At 43.2% G+C, this 21,351-nt stretch overlaps 3 protein-coding genes across 3 annotated transcripts; 1 reads left to right on the top strand and 2 right to left on the bottom strand.

Annotated features, from left to right (window-relative positions):
• Positions 1 to 589: 589 nt before the first annotated feature.
• LOC311209860 (histone H2A-like) lies at positions 590 to 1,000 on the bottom strand (the record flags this gene model as incomplete). The annotated part of the gene is made up of 1 exon (XM_084287401.1): positions 590 to 1,000. One exon carries the CDS (start codon positions 998 to 1,000, stop codon positions 590 to 592), a length of 411 nt encoding a protein of 136 aa, XP_084143527.1.
• A 3,722-nt stretch (positions 1,001 to 4,722) lies between these two features.
• Positions 4,723 to 5,142, bottom strand: LOC311209770 (histone H2A-like; the record flags this gene model as incomplete). Its single annotated transcript, XM_084287288.1, has 1 exon — positions 4,723 to 5,142. The coding sequence occupies one exon, from the start codon at positions 5,140 to 5,142 to the stop codon at positions 4,723 to 4,725; it is 420 nt and encodes a 139-aa protein (XP_084143414.1).
• A 3,953-nt stretch (positions 5,143 to 9,095) lies between these two features.
• Positions 9,096 to 14,720, top strand: PDCL3 (phosducin like 3). Its single transcript, XM_084292879.1, has 6 exons — positions 9,096 to 9,198; positions 9,935 to 10,064; positions 10,665 to 10,755; positions 11,487 to 11,630; positions 12,509 to 12,717; positions 14,304 to 14,720. Exons 1-6 carry the CDS (start codon positions 9,193 to 9,195, stop codon positions 14,444 to 14,446), a joined length of 723 nt encoding a protein of 240 aa, XP_084149005.1. The 5' UTR covers positions 9,096 to 9,192; the 3' UTR covers positions 14,447 to 14,720.
• The last annotated feature ends 6,631 nt before the right edge of the window (positions 14,721 to 21,351 follow it).

Raw genomic sequence — 21,351 nt, 5'->3', positions numbered from 1 at the left:
GAGGAAAATTCCACCACCCTTGGGCCAAGGCACGTGTGGTAACACTCTCAAGTTACAGCACAGCCCTACTTCAGCATTCAAAAGTGAGAGAAAAATATAAGGACAGTAAAGCTGATGTATAGGGAAGTCCAGTGTAAGTCTCTTGAGTGCATCTACTTACACCAAACAGTTCACTTCAGACCTCCTCATGGGCACAGTTGTCAGATGAAGCAGACTCTCACACATATTGAATAAACAGATCCCAGCTACCCGCCCCCATGCTTTGAAGACAATAGGCCAGGTTTCCCTAGATAACTGCACTGGAAAGAAAGTGATGCAACAAATATTTTATAGAAGTGGAGAAGACCAACGTGAGTCCATTTTACTCGTGGGTATTCATAAAAGTAGTCTGTCAGCTTTCTTTTGAAGGACATAGCAAGAACCAAACTAGCAACCCTGTCTTCGGCACTTCTCAGACAAGCACCCAGATACACATACGAATATAAACCAAAGTTGCCAAAAAACAAACAAACAAAAAAAACATGTAGAGGTCCAGGCTGTAGAAGATGCCAGCACCAGCAGGAACACAAGCTCAGGAGACTGGTGGCAGCTAGAACTCCTGTGACCAGACATTTTTGTGGGGTGGCTTAAGAAGACCATGTCTCTTTGGCAGAAGCTCAGGGAGAACATTAGGTGGTACTCCTCCTTGAGCAATGGTCACGCAGGAGAAGAGCTTGCTCAGCTCCTCGTCGTTTCTCACAGCCAGCTGGATGTGGTGGGGCAGGATCCTGGATTTCTTGTTCTCCCGTGCAGCGTTCCCTGCCAGCTCCAAGACCTCTGCTGTCAGGTACTCCAGCACCGCAGCCAGGTAGATGGCAGAGCCAAGACCAACCCTGTCAGCATAGCTGCCTCTCTTAAGGAGCCTGTAGACACGACCCACGGGAAACAGCAGACCAGCCATGGATGATTTAGTTTTCTTTGGCACAAAGAGGAGCTTGGGGTTTTTCTTGTGTTCAGACATTCTAACAATCTAGTACAAAAGGAAAAGGAATTAAACAAAGACACCACCAACAAAAGCTCAGCTTTTATGTTCCTTCCATCCTCCTCATTCCACTGCCTAATTCCTTAGGAAGTCATTTTTCTTTTCTCAGAAAGATTGATAGTTCTTTCATACTTTTGTCTGAAGGAGCAGATGGGTCTGGCTGCTCCTCTAGGAGCCTGACAAGTTTCCAGCCAAGATGCATCTACAGGCTCAATCAGAGCAGCAGGCTGGCCATCTGCCAGACCTCCAGGACTTTTCAAGAGAGTAGAGAGAAACTTAGGAGCAAGATCCAGAAAGGAGCATTTCTGTTAACGAGATAAGGTTAAGCAAACAAGGCTCCAGGATACTCATGAGAGTCCAGAAACCCTGCAGGGAACCTTTATTGAACTTACCTCTGGTAAAAGAAAACAAGAAAGCACCACACTAAGCAGCTTCTATCATCATAGCCTTGAGATAACCCATGCTAGAAATTAATACATTTTTTTTCTGTTGTTACATTAGAAAAATATATCTGCTGGAAGCCACTTCAAGTGGATCTTGCCAAAGGTGAGGGGACCTATTGCTGCAAAGTAACAGGTCACAACGAGGAACGAGACTTATGAGAAGAGACACTTAGCTTTTCACATCAGACACCAAAATCACTCTGCTCAGCACACTATGCATCAGACTACTACAAATGCATGAGTGCCATCTGCTTGTGTAGTATTACTCCCATTTCAACAACTCTCTATTACTTCTTACTGACAAAGTCTCTGGTATTGAATAGCACTTACTCCTCTTTAATGTGTAAGATAAAACAGCTAAGAGATGAACACAGGAAGGTTCTGCTCCTGTATACAGATTTGCTTTTCAGATTTGATCATTAGGTGTTTTTCAGGTAATGGGAGGCACCACCCAGATTTGGTGATGAACTAAGTCAGATACCAAACTGAAGCCCCTAGAAATAGAAAAAAAATATATATATATATTCTTATGGGAAGTTTCTGAAGGCCCTAGGAAAAAAACTAATTTTAGAAATAGCCCAGATAAGTAAATAAAATTAAATAATCACCTTAACCAACAGCCTTACACCAACTCAGAACTTAAAAAACTCAAGAGCTTACCTAACATGGAAATATAAAATGTCTACTCTTAAAAACAAAATTTACCTGAATGAGTTATTATCCTTTTCTTCAACAATATCATAACCCAAATCTACTAGACTACACTTCCTACAAAGAGCTGCCCCCTTTTAAACTCTGTAGTGGTAGCCATATCATTAGCACCTCTTCTGTCATTTAATGCCACCTGGGTGAGCGATGATTCAGCCTCTCAAAATGGAAAACAATCAAGGTCACAACACTTGAGCAACTCGATACAGTACTCAAGAGCATGTGAATTTGTCACTATTCCTTGTAGAGCTGCTTAGCACTTTGTCAACTGATGTTCTCCTCTGAAAACATGCATTTATTTACTGACTTAACGAACGCCAATACCCCTGATTGGCAGTTCATTTATTACAGCTGGAAGGGGGCACAACTCATCCTGCTGTAGTCATCAAGAATTAAACACAACAAGTTATACCCTGGTTGTTTGTGCTGCCAGCAGCGGCCGAAGTGCCTTGTGACCCCACTGCAGAGCCTGAGAAAGCTCAGGACCTCTGGCATTGGGTTGTTTGCATTCTATGGCTTGTCCCCATTTGTCACTTTTTTTTTTTTCAAAGTCATGCATAGTTGTGTTGCAGGTCATAATATGTCCCTTTTAGAGTTCAGTGTAATTGAATCATTGCTTTTTTGTTGTTGTTGTTGTTTTTTTGTTTTGTTTTGTTTTTTCAACATGTAAGTGCTGAAGGGTTGAGCCCTGGTCCAACAGAAACTTTGACTGAGCAGATAGGTTCGAAGTTATCCATCCTCTGTCACTGCAAAGCCAGATGGGTGAGTTTTCAGATCACTCTGATATCTGGTTAATTTACAAATAGCTTAAACTCTTGGCTAGAAGAAAGCAATTGAGATTGATTTTGATCAAAGAAATACCTAAAAATGGACCTTTGAGTTGGACCAGTACCTTACCACAGTCTTCGGTGTGCCCACACAGTCTCTGGGTATAAGCAAAGAGAAGGCCACACTGCTCCCTCAGTCTTTTGTCATACAGAAAATGTCAGGTGAAGGCATTTCTAGGAGCTGTGTGAACACTGGACATGCCTTGGGGGGATGTTTGGTGCAGTGCAGAGCAGAGCCACAGGAGCAGCACGATCACTGAAACACAGTCCTCTTAGATCAGCAGAGGATGCTATAGATGGTGCTATAAATGCCACACTTAAAACTGCATGAAATTAGTACATTCCTTGAGTCTTCCCTCATTACTGCAAACATGTAGACTTTTGCTTGCTTGAAAGAAATAATCATTCCAAGACCTGTTTTCATTTGCCGTGGTCAGATGGAGGAACTAATTTGAGTTTCATATGTTCATTTCTCATATGCCTCCCTTGAAGTTTTTCTTTTTTTTTTTTTTCTCCATTAATAGGCGTAAACACTCAGCACATAGCTGAAGTTGCATGTACCACATCTTTACTATATTCACAAAGCTGCAGATCTACATTTTTACTTCAGTTGCAGGTTAGCCAAGATCTCATTAATTTGCTCTTTGAAAACAGGCATTGAGTCTTCCAGTTGCCTACCACCGTAGAAATGAAGGTAGCTGCTCTGCCAGGTATCTTTCTCTCCTGCCCAAGCGTAATTTTGAGACATTTACTTTGCATATCTCACACAGCTCTGATGTCCTTCAGGATCATAAAACCTGACCTGTAGGCTTTGACACACTGATGCTTTGAAGAGGGCAAATGAGCCAGGTCAAACTCAAAACAACAGGCAGATCTTATTCAGATAACAGTTTGATGCTTTGGCTTCAGGTTGGGAAGCTGGTCCTTATCAGCACTTGTGTTAGATGCTGTGAATTTTGTGAGATGTTGCCTTGAGGCCAGATTGATCCTAACACAGCTGCACCAGACCACTGGTTTCCCCATCAGCAGGGAGCCTCCGCATCAATTACAAACAGAGAGAAAATCCCAGTAACCCCCCTGAAGGAAGGGATTTGCTTTAAGTGAGTTGGTCAGAGATGGCTTAGGGAATTGTTTGGAGCTGGAGATGTTTGTTTTTCTGCACTGATAGAAACAGGATGGTCACCTCTACTGGCAGCACAAACACTGTACTGGGCTTCAAATACACTTCCTATAGTCAGTATGACAAGGGGACAGTGGTTTAGACTCATGTTGGAGGCTCTCTCTACTGCTTGTAGAGCTGCAGTGAGCATTAAAGCAAACAGTTACTTCTGAAGCAGAGTTAACCTACCAGGTGCTGAACCAACTGCATTAGGAGTTTGTGACAGAAGAAGAGTTCAGATGAATGGCAATGCATCATGACTCCTCTGCCTGCTCCACAACTGTTACTTAAAACATGTTTTTGAAAGTTAATATACTTTTATTTTTTTTTTTGAGAGTTATTTGGGTGATATGCTAGATGTAAAAAAGAAAACCACATTTCTTGGATTCTTAGATCCCTGGAAGGAGAGCAGTGAAGAGAAAGGAGAACAACTTTGCTTTCTAGTAAGTTTATTAAAAAACATTAAAATTCAGTGGAAAGAGTACAAACAGATAGTCACATACAAAACCAGTGCTAGAGTCCCATCATCCATAAGTGCACAGACCAGACCAGGAAAAGCAGGTTTCACTGGCTACCAGGTTGTTCTGCAGAAGTAGCAGCACTTTGGGTAGTTTTCTTTGGAAGGAGCTCGGAAAGGATATTTGGCAAAACCCCTCCTTGAGCAATGGTCACGCAGGAGAAGAGTTTGTTCAGCTCCTCGTCGTTTCTCACAGCCAGCTGGATGTGGTGGGGCAGGATCCTGGATTTCTTGTTCTCCCGTGCAGCGTTCCCTGCCAGCTCCAAGACCTCCGCTGTCAGGTACTCCAGCACCGCAGCCAGGTAGATGGCAGAGCCAAGACCAACCCTGTCAGCATAGCTGCCTCTCTTAAGGAGCCTGTAGACACGACTCACGGGAAACTGCAGACCAGCTGATTTAGATTTAGATTTCTTTGTTTTAGATCCAGGTTTGCCAGCCACTGCATTTTTCTTTCCACGTCCAGACATCCTGACTGGCACAGAGAGACAGAGGATTTGAGACCTTTACATTACCCAGGTGCTTGGAAGGGCAAGAAAAGATTACAGCCAGGCAAGTTACACTTCCTACTCTTCCACATCAAGAAGAAAGCTTGTTCTTTTTGCAAGGGAATGGAGAGCTACCCACCACAGTTCATTAACAGCAGAACTAGGATTTTAACTTCTCTGCCCTTTTATAGCCTGCCTTTTGGTGAGAGGCCTTTTCATAAAGCCAGAGTGGTTTGAAAAGCTGTGAAGACTATCAAAGCAGATATGGATAGCTCTAAAAAAAAAAAAAAAAAAAAAAGTCTTTTTCTCTGGTACTTAGTTTGTATTGGAGATTGGGGCACAATGAATCTTCTTATTGAAGACTGTTCTTAAACACTACACCTATTTTCTCAAATTTAACTTGAGGCTAAGCCTGTCTCTTTATCCAAGAGGAATCTGTATTGCAAGTTCTCCCATTATTTAGATCTCCATTTTAAGTACGAAAAGTGAGAGAAAAGTGAAAGATTCCTATTACCCGAAGCATCTTACACCTGAGGTACTCCGAGAGGTTTTCAAACAAGTTCCTAAATTAATTCCCTGAGGGACATTCTCTAGCTGCCATGAGAATACTGAAGATGTTCTGCAGTAGTAAGAGGAAGAATCATCTTGGACAGAATACTGCTAACAAAAATAGACATTATAGCCAATTTAGAATGAAGTCAAGAATAATGAAATTCAGCCCAATTAGAATGGCAAAAATAATTATCTAAGTACCATTTAGAATCTGAGTAAATCCGATAGTTAACTTTCAGCACAGCTGTAAGATACAAGAACATCTATCACCAGATTAGCATAGCTTTTTCTTTAGTTTCTATAGAGAAACCATAGATATTTAAGAAAAATCAGAATAAGATTTCAGAGGGAAGAACCAAAGCAAATCAAAAGAATACAACCCATAGCAAAATTCAGGCAAACCAAGCCACAGCTTATTAACTCTAATATCAGTCAGACTCCCCCAATCTCATTTTCTGATTATTCTCATTACAGATGTACTATAAATATACTTTATAAAATAACCCCAAATTTTTCACTATCTACTATAGATGAAAAAGATATCCTGTTACCTTTGGAAAAAAAAAAAAATCTTATTTTAGCCCAGTCTGTGCCTTACTACAGTCAAAGGCAAGCAAACCAAATATCATTCACCCTAGCTCTAGGGAACAGTGCCTTTTTATTAGCAACATTTTCTCCTCATTAGTGGGTCACCTGGACAATTAATGAGTCATTCCCACCTGTGGCTCACCTTCCTCCTAACCCTTGATTTGAGGGAAAAGGAAGAAATACATTATAGACACCCTGAAGTGAATTCTCTGGGGGGAAGCAAGCCTGTCTCGAAGGGCCAAGCTACAGCTATATTTCAGTCTCTCTGTGACAGTGCCAGCTCTTAGCCACTCTGCCTGGAGTATTTCTGTCCGTACACCATGTGTAAAAACAATCTTCTCTTTCCTGCTGAGGCTTGATTTTCAAAAGTACATAGAGGAGATGCGATTTATAAATGCCAAGTATTTTTAGTTGGGTGAGAGAGGTGGAAACAGCGTGTTATGTGTGCCCTAGGCAGAGGGAGCCTTTGGGTGAAGAGGCCAGAGAGAGACTCTTAGCTTTGCTCATATTGTGTGAACAAAGCCCCATCAAGTGACAGGACTGGGCTGCTCCTAGGGCTTGGGGCTCTTCTTGTAACTCAGGGTTTGCTGTGGGAACAGGGGCTCCTGGTGCTCAGGGTCCTCGGTTAGTTCCTCTGAGTTAACCTGGCAAGAATCTCAAGAAATTCACAAGTGAATGTTTTCACTTGTTGGAACCTTTTAAACAATGATGGTGTGCTGTGTTTGTGCTCATGTTCTTTCTGTTTGCTTCTTGGTGTCCGGAATAGGTTCCAACCAGCAACATGCATGAACCGTGGTGAGTGGTGTTTCAGCCACAGAAGATGAATATTACCAGCAGGTCCTCTGTAAAGCCCAGGCTCTGATAAAACAGTTGCACACTGAAAACTGGCACAGACGGCTAAGCCTTCAGTTCTGCGTGCGGGATAGTATCTGTGGGTCAGAGCCAAAAGACTTTCTTCAAGAGGGCCTGCAGAAGACTTCAAATTGTGATCCCAAAAGCCTGAGCTCAGGTGTTAGCTCACTGGAAGGTGCTGTAGCCCACTCCTTCCTGCTTTAATATTTCTCACATCACCTATAACTGTGGCTCCAACACCACTCAGAAAACTGCACTTTTCACAAGGATGAGCACTCAGTGCACCTAGGCACCAAGAAGAGTCTTCCTCCCCACCAAGGCCCTGGGAGGTGGGTAAGGGACACTCTCCACTCATCCAAATATTCACCATAATGATTGATGTTGTCTCCAAGCACAGCTGTGGCTATCCATTTCTTTTAAATCGGAGGTAGACAGAGTCGTTTCTCTGCATGATCAGAACAAGCACAATCCTGAGGCCTGTGGGCTGGTTGTGGTGGGGCAGTTTTCTGGGGACCCAGAGCTCAGCTCCCCATTCCTGGATGAGTTTGCTGGCCACCGGGCTAAGGCACAAAACGGAGGGGGAGGCAGGAGCAGGCCTCTTCCCACTTCTCCTCTGATGTATGTTTTTCAGAAGAAAGACTAAGATCTGCTCAATTCTTTTCAGAGGAAGATGTGCCTACTTTTAGGGAATGGGGTGCTGATCCTAAATGGAATGGTGGAGGCATGGACAAAAACTGTGTGTTAAAAATAGGTAACACGTAGTTTAGTTTAGTTTATTTATTTAAACAGAGCATCAAAAGAAAAATGAGAGGAGCCAGTGAAGCAATAACACGGGGTATGAACTACAGACGGATGAGAATGGACTCAATGCAGAAATAAAGAAGTGTCACAGAGAAAAACTAAGGTAGAAGAGAGCCCCCAAACCCATCAAATACGTTTTCATGCTTATAGAGAAATATTCCCTATGGTTGACAATTTTATTTATGTATTTATTTATATTTTTCTGTGATGGTGCTTAGTTTGGTTTACGTGCTTACGGAAGCACGGAATGGCTGAGGTTGGAAGGGATCTCTGGAGGCCACCTGGTCCAACCCTACTGCTCAAGCAGGTTCTAGGACCAACAGGTTTAGTGTAGCTTCAGGAAGGGGTCTGGTGAGGGTGAGGAGCTGAGGCTGTGCCCAGCTCAGTGTGCTGTCTGCTAGGCATACCAGGGCCACGCTGCTTCCCCAGAACAATTTTGGTAGCTGACAAGGACAAGTTAGCTGTGGTTGGGCAGGAGCAGTAGGGCTCTGTGGCCACATCATGAGAGTACCCATGAACTTATGTTAGAGCAGGGAGTGTAGGAACTTCTGTTCTGCCCCACAGAAAATGCACCTTCTTTTGCTCCATCACATCCATGCTGATGTTGATTTGAGGGGGGTGAGGAGAGGGTGGGGGCATCTCTGTATGCATCGTTTTATTGTAATTGAATTATTAAGGTTTTTATTGCATTAAAGCCTCACTGAGAGGGGCGCTGGGCATTGCCTGTTAAAGGCAGTGCAGTGCTGGCTACTCTTGAGGGACCCCGAGGAAATGGAGACCGCTTAGCACTAGCCTCACACCACAGACTCAGCGGGACACTGGGACGGATGAGCCTGGGATCTCGCAATGACCAGGAAACCATGGGATGGCTTTAGGTCCTCCAAGCAGGGAACACCACCAATTATTAATTAACCAGGCTGCGGCGCTTGACACTAAACCCTTTCCCTGCCATCACGCCGCAGCGCTGGGCGGCAGCAGAGGCAACACGAGAACCCCTCCCAGCCCCGATTTGGGGCCCTACCACACGCTCAGCCTCCCTCCTAAGGCCAAAACCCTACCCCATGTCCAACCCTGCCCCATCAGGCCGAGCCGCCCGGCCCTAATTAGGCACTGAAGGAAGCAGAAGCCCCGCTCTGCTCCGCCCCGCTCCGCCTCCCCCCGGCCGCGCCGCGCACGCCGGGACCGGGCCCAGCCCAGCACCGCTGAACCCCGGGCCCCGGCCCCGGCCCTGCCGGCAAGATGCAGGTGAGGGCCCGGGGGGCTCGGGCAGCCGGTCCCGGGGTGCGGGGGAGCCCGATGGGGACCGGGCAGGGCCGCCCCGGTGCTCCCCGCCGCAGCCCGGAGCTCCCTGCCCGGGGCGGGCGGGCCCGACATGGCCCCGAGCCGGGGGTGCGCGGCGGCGGGGCTCGCGGCCGCCTCTCTGTTGTATTTCTGTTTGCTGTGTTATTTGTTTAATCTGCTGGTCCTGAGGGGGCTTGGGGACTTGGCTCGAGTCAGGGAGGAGCTAAAATCAAGAGGATGAGTGTTTACCGCCGAGTTTTCCTGTTTAGAACAAGGAACTACAGGATAACTTGAATACTCGAGCTTGTCAGCAATACATAGGCGCCCGTGGGCCTTCTTCTTTGGGATTATTGGAGCTGTTTGCTTACTAAAGCTTCTAAAACTCAGGCATAGATTTAAATCTGATCCCTAGCCGTGGCCTTATCCAGCAGTGGCCACGCGCGCTTCTCTCCAAGCGCTGCTGTAGGCACAACCACAGACCCCACCAAGGAGGCTCAGACCACAAATAAAACAAAGTCACTTTTTTTTCAGGCCCCTCTTGGGGCCACCAAAAGCCTCAGCACACTGAATCTCTGATGCTCTACAGACAGTTACTGCTCTATCAGTGCCATAAGTCTCCTGAAAAACTTGCTTCTGCTAACTTCTGGATGTGTCAAAGTGCTTCTTGAACGCATGCCATCCGTTTCTTGTTTCTTTGTAGGACCCGGACAAAGACACGGAGTGGAATGACATCCTGTGCAAGAAAGGCATCCTTCCTCCCAAGGAGAACCTTGAAGAACAGGAGCGCGCAAAGGAGGAGGAGCAGCTGATGATCCTTCAGAAGTCTCTTGGTGAGTTTACGTGCCTGTGAGGCAATGTGTCCTTTGCTAAACCTGTAAGGGATACCAGAGATAATTCTTGTGTAGCGTGACCATCTGTTGCCAGTATCAGACAAATATGTTCCTGAATACATGGTTCTTCCAGGACAGGAAGACTTTGTTCTCAACGCCAATGCCATGTTTTTATAAATGTAAATGTTTCAAAGCTGAAATAAGAACAGTCTGAAGGGAGTTTGTCATATGAATGCACAAATAAAAGTATCTAATGAACATGATCGTTACCTGTTGTATGCTTCCTCTGTTATTCAGGCACCCCTGCTGTATTGCATGTCTCTGCTGCAGTCACAGAACTTGAAAGTTAGCTCAGGTACTTCTATGCCAGTGTAGCCAGCCTCAGGCTCAGTTCTTTACATCAATGTATATATCAATGCATATACCATTTATATGTATAGAGTGCATAATATTTTCTAAAAATCCAGTAACAATAATATTGCAGGGAAAAAACATTTCGTATAGTTAATCTATCCTTAAAGTAAATAAATTCTGTTAGACTGAAAGGCAGAAGTTTCTCAGAATGAGATTTTTGCTGATTTGATATTGCTTCCGTTCTAGTGAAGACTTACGAGGACATGACTCTGGAAGAGCTAGAAGAAAATGAAGATGAATTTAATGAGGAAGATGAGAAAGCTATTGAAATGTACAGGTTAGAGCATCATACAGAAATTGGTTTTAATAAAAACCGGAGCATGTGGTTGTTTTGTTTTGGGTATTTTGTTTTTTGTTTTTTTTTTTTTTTTGTTTGTTTGTTTGTTTTATAGATACAGATACATGCTATTAGATGGTGTTGAAGAGAGGAAGGATGTTCTTAGGCCTGATGCTAGAAAAATTGCAATGTGTTTCTGATCTCATGTGGACCTTTTGAGTGTCTTTAATAGAATAGTGGAGTTCAGATTCAGTGTCCTTTATTTACAACCTAATTTTGCAGAGATGATGTATGCCCACTGAGCGAATAGTGAAATGGGGACTGTGAGAGCTTTGATAATCGGCTTCAAGTTTTCTCATTTTTTGTAGGAGTGACAATAAGGTGCTGCATAGTTACGATTGCAGTGTTGATTTACCATCATCTCTTTCTCTTCTTCATCTCATGATTTTTACCACCTAGTTTGGTGGTATAGTATCTGCAGAAGAAATGTCTGCAGAGGGCAGAGATGACAAATTCCATTTATGAAACATAGTTGTACTTCTTGTATGCTGATGGCTTTAACTTGTGACGCAAATGTAAGAACATCTGTAGCCTACATTAACTTACTTTTGCTGCTCTGGGGTTTGAAGATGTTTGTAATCTGCCTCTGAAGTCTAGATTTAGACTATAAATGTTTTTCTATCAACAATGCATCTGTTTTTAAGATTTCTTTCCCATTTCTTGTTGTACAGACAGCAAAGGTTAGCAGAAATGAAAGCAGCTCAAATGAAGAATAAATTTGGGGAAGTGTCGGAGATTTCTGGAAAAGACTATGTTCAAGAGGTTACCAAAGCTGGAAAAGGTATATGGGTAGTCCTGCACCTCTACAAACAAGGGTAAGAATTTTTCTGCTAAACCTTTCACTGTCAGTGGCTGAAAATACTCTAGACAAGTGTATAGTTAATGTGGAAATTAAGGAACTGATTCTGGAGTTACAAGAAATACTGAATTAATAATTTCCTTACTGTTGGCTGAAGACAGGCAAACTTTGCTCTTAAAACAAACTTTGCTCTTGAAAGGATGTTACCAGGAAATGGCTCTTTTATATATGTACATACACACACTGCGCTGTGTGATTAGTCTTTCTGTAGAGGTAGAGGTCTTCCCATTTCTGCTGCCACGGAAATACTGATCTTTGAAAATTATTCTGGGTAAAGTGCCAAGTGCTTTTCTTCGTAGAAGAATCGCTGTGTGGCTTTGACCTGTTTGCTAGATGCATAAAAACAGAGTGAACAAGGTTTTCAGTCCTGTCAACATAATGGAACATCTTGTTAAAAAGGTCTTATAAATAGGTGTAATTTTCTGGGAAGGTCTAGAAATATTTGATTTTGTTTGTTGTCTCTAACTGCCTCACAGGTATTTGTTGTCATTAGCTTCCTCGTTTCCAGGAGTTGCTTTTCTTTCTGTTTTACTTGTTCTCATGCAATTTTCAAACACCATATCTTTTAAACCAAACTCTTTATATAAAAGGGGGGAAAGTGGTACTGCTAATATTTAAAAAAAAAAAAAGAAAAAAGAAACAAAGAAAAACCACCTCCAGTGATGCTGAATTCCTTTGAATGCTGGAGTACTGGACAACAAATGTATTCAGAAGTTGTTTCTGGTACATCTGTCTTGCCAATTAACTGTTACTTCTAACCTTTCTTCTGGTAAAGATTACTGTTGAATGTGTCTTCTAGTTTTTCTTATGCATGTCTATTCTTGTTTTTTACAGAATTCCACTCTGTGCCTTAATAAATCAACATTTGAATGGGCTTGCAAGAAAGTTCAGAGATGTGAAATTCATCAAAGCTATCTCTACCACTTGCATACCCAACTACCCTGATAAGAATCTGCCTACGATATTTGTCTACCTTGAAGGAGATATCAAAGCACAGTTCATTGGGCCTTTGGTGTTTGGTGGCATGAACCTGACAAGGGATGGTGAGTGTCTGCATCTTAAATATTCCAAAGGAAAAGTGAAAATAATGAACAGTTTTGCTGGGAAAGAAAGAAGTGAAGTGGGAATTAGGAGAATGGAAATCACTAAAAGTCATGAGGGTTGTTTTTTTTTTCCCCCTACCCTTTTGGCTTAACAATGTGATTGAAGCTATATTGTAAAAGAAGCAGCAGGTGGCTGGGTAGGTCAAGATACAGGTATCTATTTTGTGTGTATGCAAGTATTCACACCTTGTCCTGTGAAGCAAATTTTCCTGAATATATTAAAAGGGCAAGCCCCTACTTTTTTTTTTTTTTTTTTTTTTACCTGAAAGACTGATCTTGCCACCAGTAGTTCTCTTTCTCTCAAGAGACCCTCTCAAAGAGTTTTTTTTTTTATTGTTTTTTAACAAAAGCCTGAGATTTTTGGATTACCTTGAACGTGTGCTGTAGAAAACACTTCACTGTCTGAAATTTCAGAAGGAGAAGAGCTCGCCGGTGAGATCACTAATTTGAGAGTAACTAACTCCACATGTAGAGGCTGTCTAATTATGCACTGAAGGGTAGCAGAACATACAGTCATCTTTCTCCCATTTCTAGCTCATAAATAATTGATTTTGAGGGATCCAAAGGTAGCCGAGCCAGCTTAATTCAGTCATTGGAAAAAGCTAGGTACTGAAATTCTACGCTTCCTTTTATTTTTTTTTTTATCTTTCTTTATCCCCTAAGTCTAGGTGACTTCCACTGGAGATTAAAGAAAGTGTGAGGTTGTATTCATTAGTCTGTAATGTCTGAAGGAAATTAGATTTAATGATGGGTTTTGCAGCAGAACTAGGAGAGAGGTTTCAACTGAGTGTTGTATTGACTTTCTACCACTTCTGGGAAGCAATCCAATTTGGGTCTATGTAGTAATAGGCCCACTACCAGTGGTGGAGTTTCTTTTACTGTCTTGAAAGGAACTAATAATCAGTGCATGGGGAAGTGGGGAATGGGTAGATTGCATCAGTAGAGTACATCCCTGGAAAATAGCTAGAATTCAGATGTGTAAATGGAATTGCTACTTTTCTTTTGCCACTCAGCATACAGTCTGTTCCCTACGTCTTCTGCCTGTGATGGACTTGCTGTACGATGCAAACAGCTGGAATGTATTGGTAGTAGATGTGCAAACCTGGCTTCTGTCCTTACGTGGGTAGAAGGAGGTGGTATTCTCTTTCCCCAGGAGAGCTGCCTTATCTAAAGCTGCTGCTCTGTATCAATTCTCTCTTTGATGCTCCGCATTGTAATGGGAGCAGGGGGGCACAGGGTGTGATGTGGGTGGGCTGCAGAGCAGTGCTCTGAGCCTGTACTTTGGCTCTGGGGCCTCGGCTGAGATCTGTGCCAGGACTCCTGACTCCTGAAGGGAGAGCTTGGCTGCTGTGGGTGTGGGAGATGGGGTAGGGGCTGGGCTGGGAACCTTTTCTCCTTTTGAGAGTGAACCAGAAAGGCAAAGAACTGTGTATTGAGGTAAACAAGCATGTGTCAAAAAGAGTCAGATGTGGAAAAAGCCCAATTTGCTCCCCATATTCATGGCACTCTCATTTTGCTTCACGCAGAACTGGAGTGGAAGATTTCGGAGTCAGGTGCCATCAAGACAGACCTCGAGGAGAACCCCAGGAAGCAGATCCAGGACCAGCTCATGTCCTCGATTAGGGCGTGTGTCCCAACCAGGGAAGAGAGTGACTCAGAGGATGACTAACTCCTGCATCAGCACCAAGGGTGATCCAATAGGCCTGCAGCCAGTGTTCCCATCTAAAGCACTGGAAATGCTCATCAAGATCTTGCTGAACCCCAGAAGAGTGTTATTTCAAGACAGACATTTATCTAGAAATTTAAAGGTGGTTGTTTTTTTTTGTGGAGGTGGGGAGGAAATTATTGCAATTTCACTTAAGATCATGAAAGACATTTTATATTATGAAGCTTGAGTAAATATTACTCAAAGGTTTAAAATACAGGCATCAGTAGACACAAAAGTCTCTTGTTATTATTTAAATAAATTGATGACTGTTTAAAAATATGAAATATTAAGTGGCTTAGAGCCTAATAGTTTTGACATGATTGTGTGTATAAACAGCTGGTCTTAATATGACAGGTTATAGCACAGCTCTGAATTTGGCTTTCTGTTAGTCCATCATGTGTAGATGTTGGCAGAAGGGCCAGCACGAGGCCGGGAGCTGTGAGTGCCAACATCTCCAGAGATGCTGGTGAATGGCCGTCACCTCCTGGGACCTGCCAAGTCCAAAACTCCCTTTCATGCACAATTATTTGCGCAGCAGCAATGCTTCCCCTTTTGCAGGGGTTGGATTTCCAACACCACACTACTGATCAGGAAAGAAAATTTGAGATGGTGGCACTCCAATGTGAAGTTGTTGACTTCTTGCACAAAACCAGAAGTCTGATGTGTTACTACAGTAGTGGCATTGCCAAATGAGAGGGGAAAATGATGTTTGAAGATGTCTTCCCATATTAAAACAAAAACAAAAGCCTCAAGCCTCCCATCTTATTTCTAAAGAAAGCTCTCAATTTCTCTAAGCTTGAGCTAACAAGCTCTGAGCTTTTGCTGAGAAGCCTGTCCCATGGGCATGTTATATTACTGATGGATTCTGTGGGTGGATGGCACAGAATGTAACACTGTTTAAGCAAAGGTTTGTTTTTTAAGTTTTGTGTTGTTTCATAATAACTTCAACATTTTTCCTGCATTTTATCTCTCCAGTAAAATCTAATATGTAGCTTAAATAACAAACAGCTTCACCTGAAGCTCAAGAAACAGTTACAAGACACTGATGCAAAGCTTTATCTTTGAAATCTGGATGGGGATTTGAGTTCCACTTCAGTTTTTTTGTCTTTCTTTTTCGTATTTTTTGATAAAACAGGTAAAACATTAACGCTGGAAGCAAGCAAAAATGGAGCAGGATAAAAACTGATAAATACTGATTATTACATATTGTACATACTGACGCACTTCTCTTGACACTGGAATATCCAAAATGCTATCAGACCTAGTGTTTTTTTTTTGGTACTTGTATCTTTTACAGTCTAGGAAGAGGACAGCTCCTTCTGCCCAGAAAAGCCAAGAAGTGACCTCTATAAAGGATTAACCTACTTTATGTTAAACAGGTTCTAGCAGAAGTCAGCACGTTTTGCTTATTCTTTGCTTGTCCTCATTTAACTGTACTTTTCTTCACATCTTAGAATGACCTCTGAGCACATCAGTTGGGTTTCTTTTGGAGGAAGCCAAGCCAGCCACCAAAGGGCATTTGATCCAAAAAGCTAAGTTAAAGCTAGTCTGAAACGAGACCCTCTGAAACGTGTGTGGAGTGAATGTCACGTCCTCAGCCTCTGTCTCTCCACATCTGCTGCTCTTAGCATTTCAGTTGACTTAATGCAGTTACAGCTGTCGTACTCCTCTCACCTTGTTTTTGAAGTTTCTCAAACTTTCTAGGAAGGAGGATAACATCTACAGTCTATTTTGTGTCATTGCTGCAACAACTTTAATTTAAAATCAGATTTTAAAAGTAAGTAACACTTTGGATATATTTCTGTTTCTGTTTAATCCCTCTTTTGAGCCTCTGTAAGGAGGGAGAGTGGCAGTAACTCCGTGTGTGGGCTTTTCTGATTTTCTAGGCTGTTGATTCATAGACCACAACAGGAGAAACCAGCACTGTTCTGTTCTGCATCCAGTCTTGGCTGACTGTTAGCAGCTCTGTGCCTACGCTTTTCCATCTCTAAAATGTAAATCCATCATCTTGTTAGTGCCTTTGAGGTTCATCAATGGGAAGAGCCAGGTTCTTTAGTAAGGCTTGCCTAATCTCTTCTCCTCTTCCTTTTGCAAGCTGACGGAGTGTGGAAACCAAGCACATCTTCCATGAAGTCATTATTGTTGCCTCAGGTGTTTTATAAATGGATTCCAAAAAGGCAGCTGTCATCCTTGTATAGTTATAAAGCTTGCCTAGTATGGATCTTCAGCTAGCTCCAGGAAGGACTTCACCCTAGCTAGCTGATGGGTGATACAATAACTAGTTCACAAGTCCTCCTTCCTGAAAGCAGAGACTGAGTCTGGTTGGTTGTCGAAGGCAGCCTTTAGTGGTCCTTTTACCAAACTGAGCTGTGTTCCTGCCCCTCTGTGTCCAGTATTTAATTTAAAATAAATAAATACAAGGGGAAAGTGGGACTTTGGACTGTTTCCTTTACACTCTTCTTTTCCAGTAGGGCCTTAAAAGAAAACCACGGCTGCCTTTCTGTATTATACAGGAGTGTGATGGGATGTGTGGGTGCTGGGCCCACCAAGAGGACTGAGCTCCTGAGGGGGACTGGGGCTGTGTGGAGACATCCCGCTGTCTCCAACACCCTGCTTGGCCACAGGCAGCGTGTGCCTATGGACGCTGCTTATGGCACCCTTGCCCCACAATTAGAGGGACCCCAAGGTATTGGGTCTTTCCTCTGCAAGGAGCGAACAGGGCCTGCCTCCTGGGTTACCCATGAGATTGGGTACAGCAGGGGCTGTCTGGGGTCGTTCGTCAGCATTTAACAATTCAGGAGAAATGGGGACAAAGTTTGACTTGTGCCATCTTTTATCCTGAGATGCTTTTATCCTGAGTTGTGTTGATGTGCCGGGGCATGCCACTGGAAGATGCTACGCTGAACAATGCAGATGGAGCAGTAGCTAGAAAACAAAAGAGGCTGAATGTTCTGCTGAGACCCACACGGAGCGTGACTTTGAATGGTCCCTGAGCTTCCTGGTATTGGACTAAGTGTGAAAATGGCTTCTTGTAAGCTTACTCCTTTTCTTGCTAGTCATGTTTCTCTGCTCAAGGCCTTTTGTAGAAATTAAATCTCTGCTGGAAATGGATAATGAGCTCTGTTTAACCTTTCAGCACAACAGAAGCTATGGAAGCACCCAGTAAGGGGAACAAGCTTTAGTTTAAAAAGGAAGCCAGTTGCTAAATCATGAACCAAACCAGCCAATTAATACGCATAGCACAACGAGGCAATATAATGTGAGAAAACAACTGGGGAGCCTCAACTCTCATTTGTGAAGATTTGGGGCACTGTTGCTAAAAGCAATATCAATATTTTTGCAGCTTGTCAACAGTCATTGTCAGACTGATGATCACTTCTCACCAGTGCATGGAGGCTCTTTTTTGTCAGCTATCCTGGGAGAATCAGAGGCACTGATCCTGTAAACTGTGCTGAGGCTTGTGGAAGTCCCTGTTCTGTGTCCTGCTGTGAGAGAGTCCCTGACTCATCCCACACGGCGGGTGGAAAAAAAAGTAACCATGGGCTATAGAGAGGTGCAGATGATTTGCCATTAGTGGCCAGTCACTCTGGAGTTTTCGTGTGAAATGCGAGTGAACTTCTAGTAATAAAGAGTGTTTTCTTCACAGCGTGGGGCTGAAGTCTGCTGTTTCACCCGGGTTATATGTGCAGCCACGTTAAGTTCATGTCAGGCTGCCCTAATCCAGGTAAGTCACCACTCTGATTTTACAATGCCCAGACCTGCTTGCACTGATAATTTCCACTCATCAAGCCCTGCCAAACCAAGCTCTGTTGTACAAGCAGGGTAAGGGGCAGGGTAAGCAGCCAGCTCTGTGGGTGCTTAATCCCACCACGTTCAGGGTACTGCACATAGGCAGAAGTGTCTTCAGGACTTGGATCTCAGGAGGTGAAATGAAGGAGTGTCCTGTGAATACCCATGGTGTCATTCCCAGGGCTCAGCTCAGCCATGCCTGGCTTTGGGTCTGAGCCATCATCTCCATTCCCAAATATGCTCAGGTTGGTCTTTGGTTAGCCTTACTGCAGGGAGTAGTTTACCTTAAATGAGTTGATTTACTCTGAAAAAGTTAGATGTGGGCTTTCAGCTCCTGGGTTGGGGTACAGAATAAAGACCCCATGTTAAGGACATAGCACAACATCTGAACAAACATAAATATGTCTTCATAGAGTTCATGAAGAAAGTAGCTCTGATCTATAGTGATTCCCATGAAACTAAAGCTGTATCTTTTATTTACTTTTTATTATTTTATTACTCTTATATTGCAAGGTCAAGATCACAATAGTTCATTCTCTGGAAATCCATGGAAGGTTTATATTTCAGAGGCTGGGTAGCAATATGAAATGAGACTTCTAATGCAAGCCTCAGTAACTTAATTTGGACCAGCTCTTGTTTTGGGAAGGAGGTTAAAAAAAAGAAAAAAGCCACCATTATATGAATCTTTTGCTGCATATTTATTGGGATTGGATCATGTCTGAAGAAACGTCGCTCTTGCTAAGATCAAAGGGGAGTGCTTTCCCTTCTCCATATGCCAGTCACATACTTTTAAACCACCACACTGCTAAACCTAATCTATTCCCTGCCAATTGTTTGGAATGCCGTACGTATCCAGCTGAACTCATTTCTCATTACAGCCAGCTTTAAATCACTCTTCATCTCAATCTCATTTAGCTAATTCAGTCATCAAAGGATTGCGAGAGGCATAAAGTATTTTATTGATGCATTTAGCTTCTTCACAGAATTATAAAAAAATATTGAACTCCTTAGGCCTATTTGCAGGTGGCATTTGTGATGCAAGGAAAGGCTTCATCCCCTCCCCTGGAAGACGGTTCTGGGCTTCAGATAAGAACCATTAAAAAGAAAATCCAAGCTGTGAGAGAATCACTCCAGACTTGCTGGGGAGATTGATGAACACTCTGACTTGTTTTCATGTAATGCGTTCAATCTTTCATTTCCTGACACCGTGCCATTTTTCAGGCCTTCACCAGATTAATTTTAATTTACAGAGCTGACTGAAGGAATTGAGGTCTGATCAGAAATGGCAGATATTAAATATCAAGTACATCCGAGGTCCTTTCCGTTTAACACTTGAAGTGTTAAGTGGGCAAGGAATTGCATAACCTAAGGCAGAACAACCCTGTGTAACAGATGTTAATGGACAATTAATGAGATGAATGTAATTATTCTTATTTGTAAGCCTCTGGATCGCTGTATCTGATATAAGAAGTGTATTTCTTCCAGTATATTGAACAGCTTAAGCACAAAACTACTTACAAAGATGCAGCTCATGGATGCAGAAGGTATAACACGTAATAACAAGAGCAGGTCTTGATTTTCCAGACAGCTGTTGCCTATCCCCAAAGTAACACTGGCTCCTGCTGTGGCATGTGCCATCCTCATCCCACACCCTTAAATACCCACAGGAATCCTTCCATTAGCAAGAAAGGCAGGGGAACCAGCTGCTGAAATTTTTTACTTGCCTCATTGCAGTTTATCCATCCGCAAAACAGTACAGACCTTCTAGGGGTGCTGGGAAACTTCATCAATTATCTGCTCATATGCAGACGACGTTTGTTTTGTAAAGCTGAAAGTAGGGAAGTCCTGGATCCTTCAAGCTGACACCTACTTTCTGGGGTGTAGTTGTTCCTGGGCTTGGGGAATTAGAGGAGCAATTGTGAGGGGCCCTCTGTGGCAGGAGAAGGCCAACAACAGACAGTGGTGAAGGCTGACCTCTGCCACAACTCCAAGGCAGGGGCTAGTTTCTTTAGCAAGAAAAAAGTAAAAAATTGATGGGATGAATCAAAATTCCCAGCCGGTAAATATCCCCAAACTTATTCAAACCTCAGATTACATCTAGCTGGCAAATCCAATGGTGCTGGGGAATGGGATGGAAACCAGATCCTGCAGGGTGAACCAAATCCAGACCAAAGGGCTGGTCATGGAAATGCTTGAAGAAGCTTCTTCTCAGCCTCTTTTTCCCCATGGATGGAGAGGGAGGGGGAAGGCTCTCGAGGCAGTGGAATACGTAGAATCATAGAATCATTAAGGTTGGAAAAAACCTCCAAGATCATCTGGTCCCATCATCACCCTACCAGCAATGTCACCTACTAAACCATGTCCCTAAGCACCACGTCCAAGCTTTAACGTGATGGGTGACAGACACAGGTAGGTGAAAGGGGCTGAGATGGGAGACTTCAATGAGAAGTTTTTCCATCTCTAGGGAAGAAGGGTAGAGATGAAACAAGATAACAAAGATAAATTCAAAGGCTGGCATTATGAGGAAAATTCAAGGGTATTTGGTGCTGGGATGTACTAGTAGAAGCAGTGTTCTTCTCAAAGGAGGAGCTTCACACATGAACTGGAGACTGCACAGAGGATAACTGAGTGGATGAGAGCATTGAATCAGACCAAGGGGACAAATGTAGGGCAGGATGACACAAGCTTCAACCCGGAGTTCAGTATATAATAAGAAAAAATTAAGATAAGCACAGATGTGCTGATCCATAGAGAAATGTCAGGAGGTAGACTGCAAGTAAGTGCCACTACTCATGAGAGCAGTAATCAGGCAGGTTTTCAATAGGTAGAATTGATCATTAAAAAAATCATACCTACTTCAAGCCAGGGAAAGGCACTGCTGTAATATTTACATACTAATAAGCTGTCTTTAGCTTCCTTCAAGCTCAGCAAAGGCTATAAAATGTTCAGGTGACAGGAGCTGCTTATACCCAGTTTTATGAGACACAAGAAGCACTGGTGGCACCATGTCATCCGACATATGCTACAGATCCAGCCCAGCTGGTAATGTGGGCCTTTCTCTCCACTGAGGTGTCAAA

Source organism: Netta rufina (genome assembly GCF_964035555.1).
Source record: "Netta rufina genome assembly, chromosome: 1".
Taxonomy (NCBI): domain Eukaryota; kingdom Metazoa; phylum Chordata; class Aves; order Anseriformes; family Anatidae; genus Netta; species Netta rufina.
This window is presented reverse-complemented; position numbering and strand designations above follow the sequence as displayed.

Excerpts from the sequence above, each read along its gene's own strand:
- PDCL3 (XM_084292879.1), top strand. Across the intron at positions 10,065-10,664 it reads GATCCTTCAGAAGTCTCTTG|TGAAGACTTACGAGGACATG; the intron begins GTGAGTTTACGT and ends CTTCCGTTCTAG. Across the intron at positions 12,718-14,303 it reads CATGAACCTGACAAGGGATG|AACTGGAGTGGAAGATTTCG; the intron begins GTGAGTGTCTGC and ends TGCTTCACGCAG.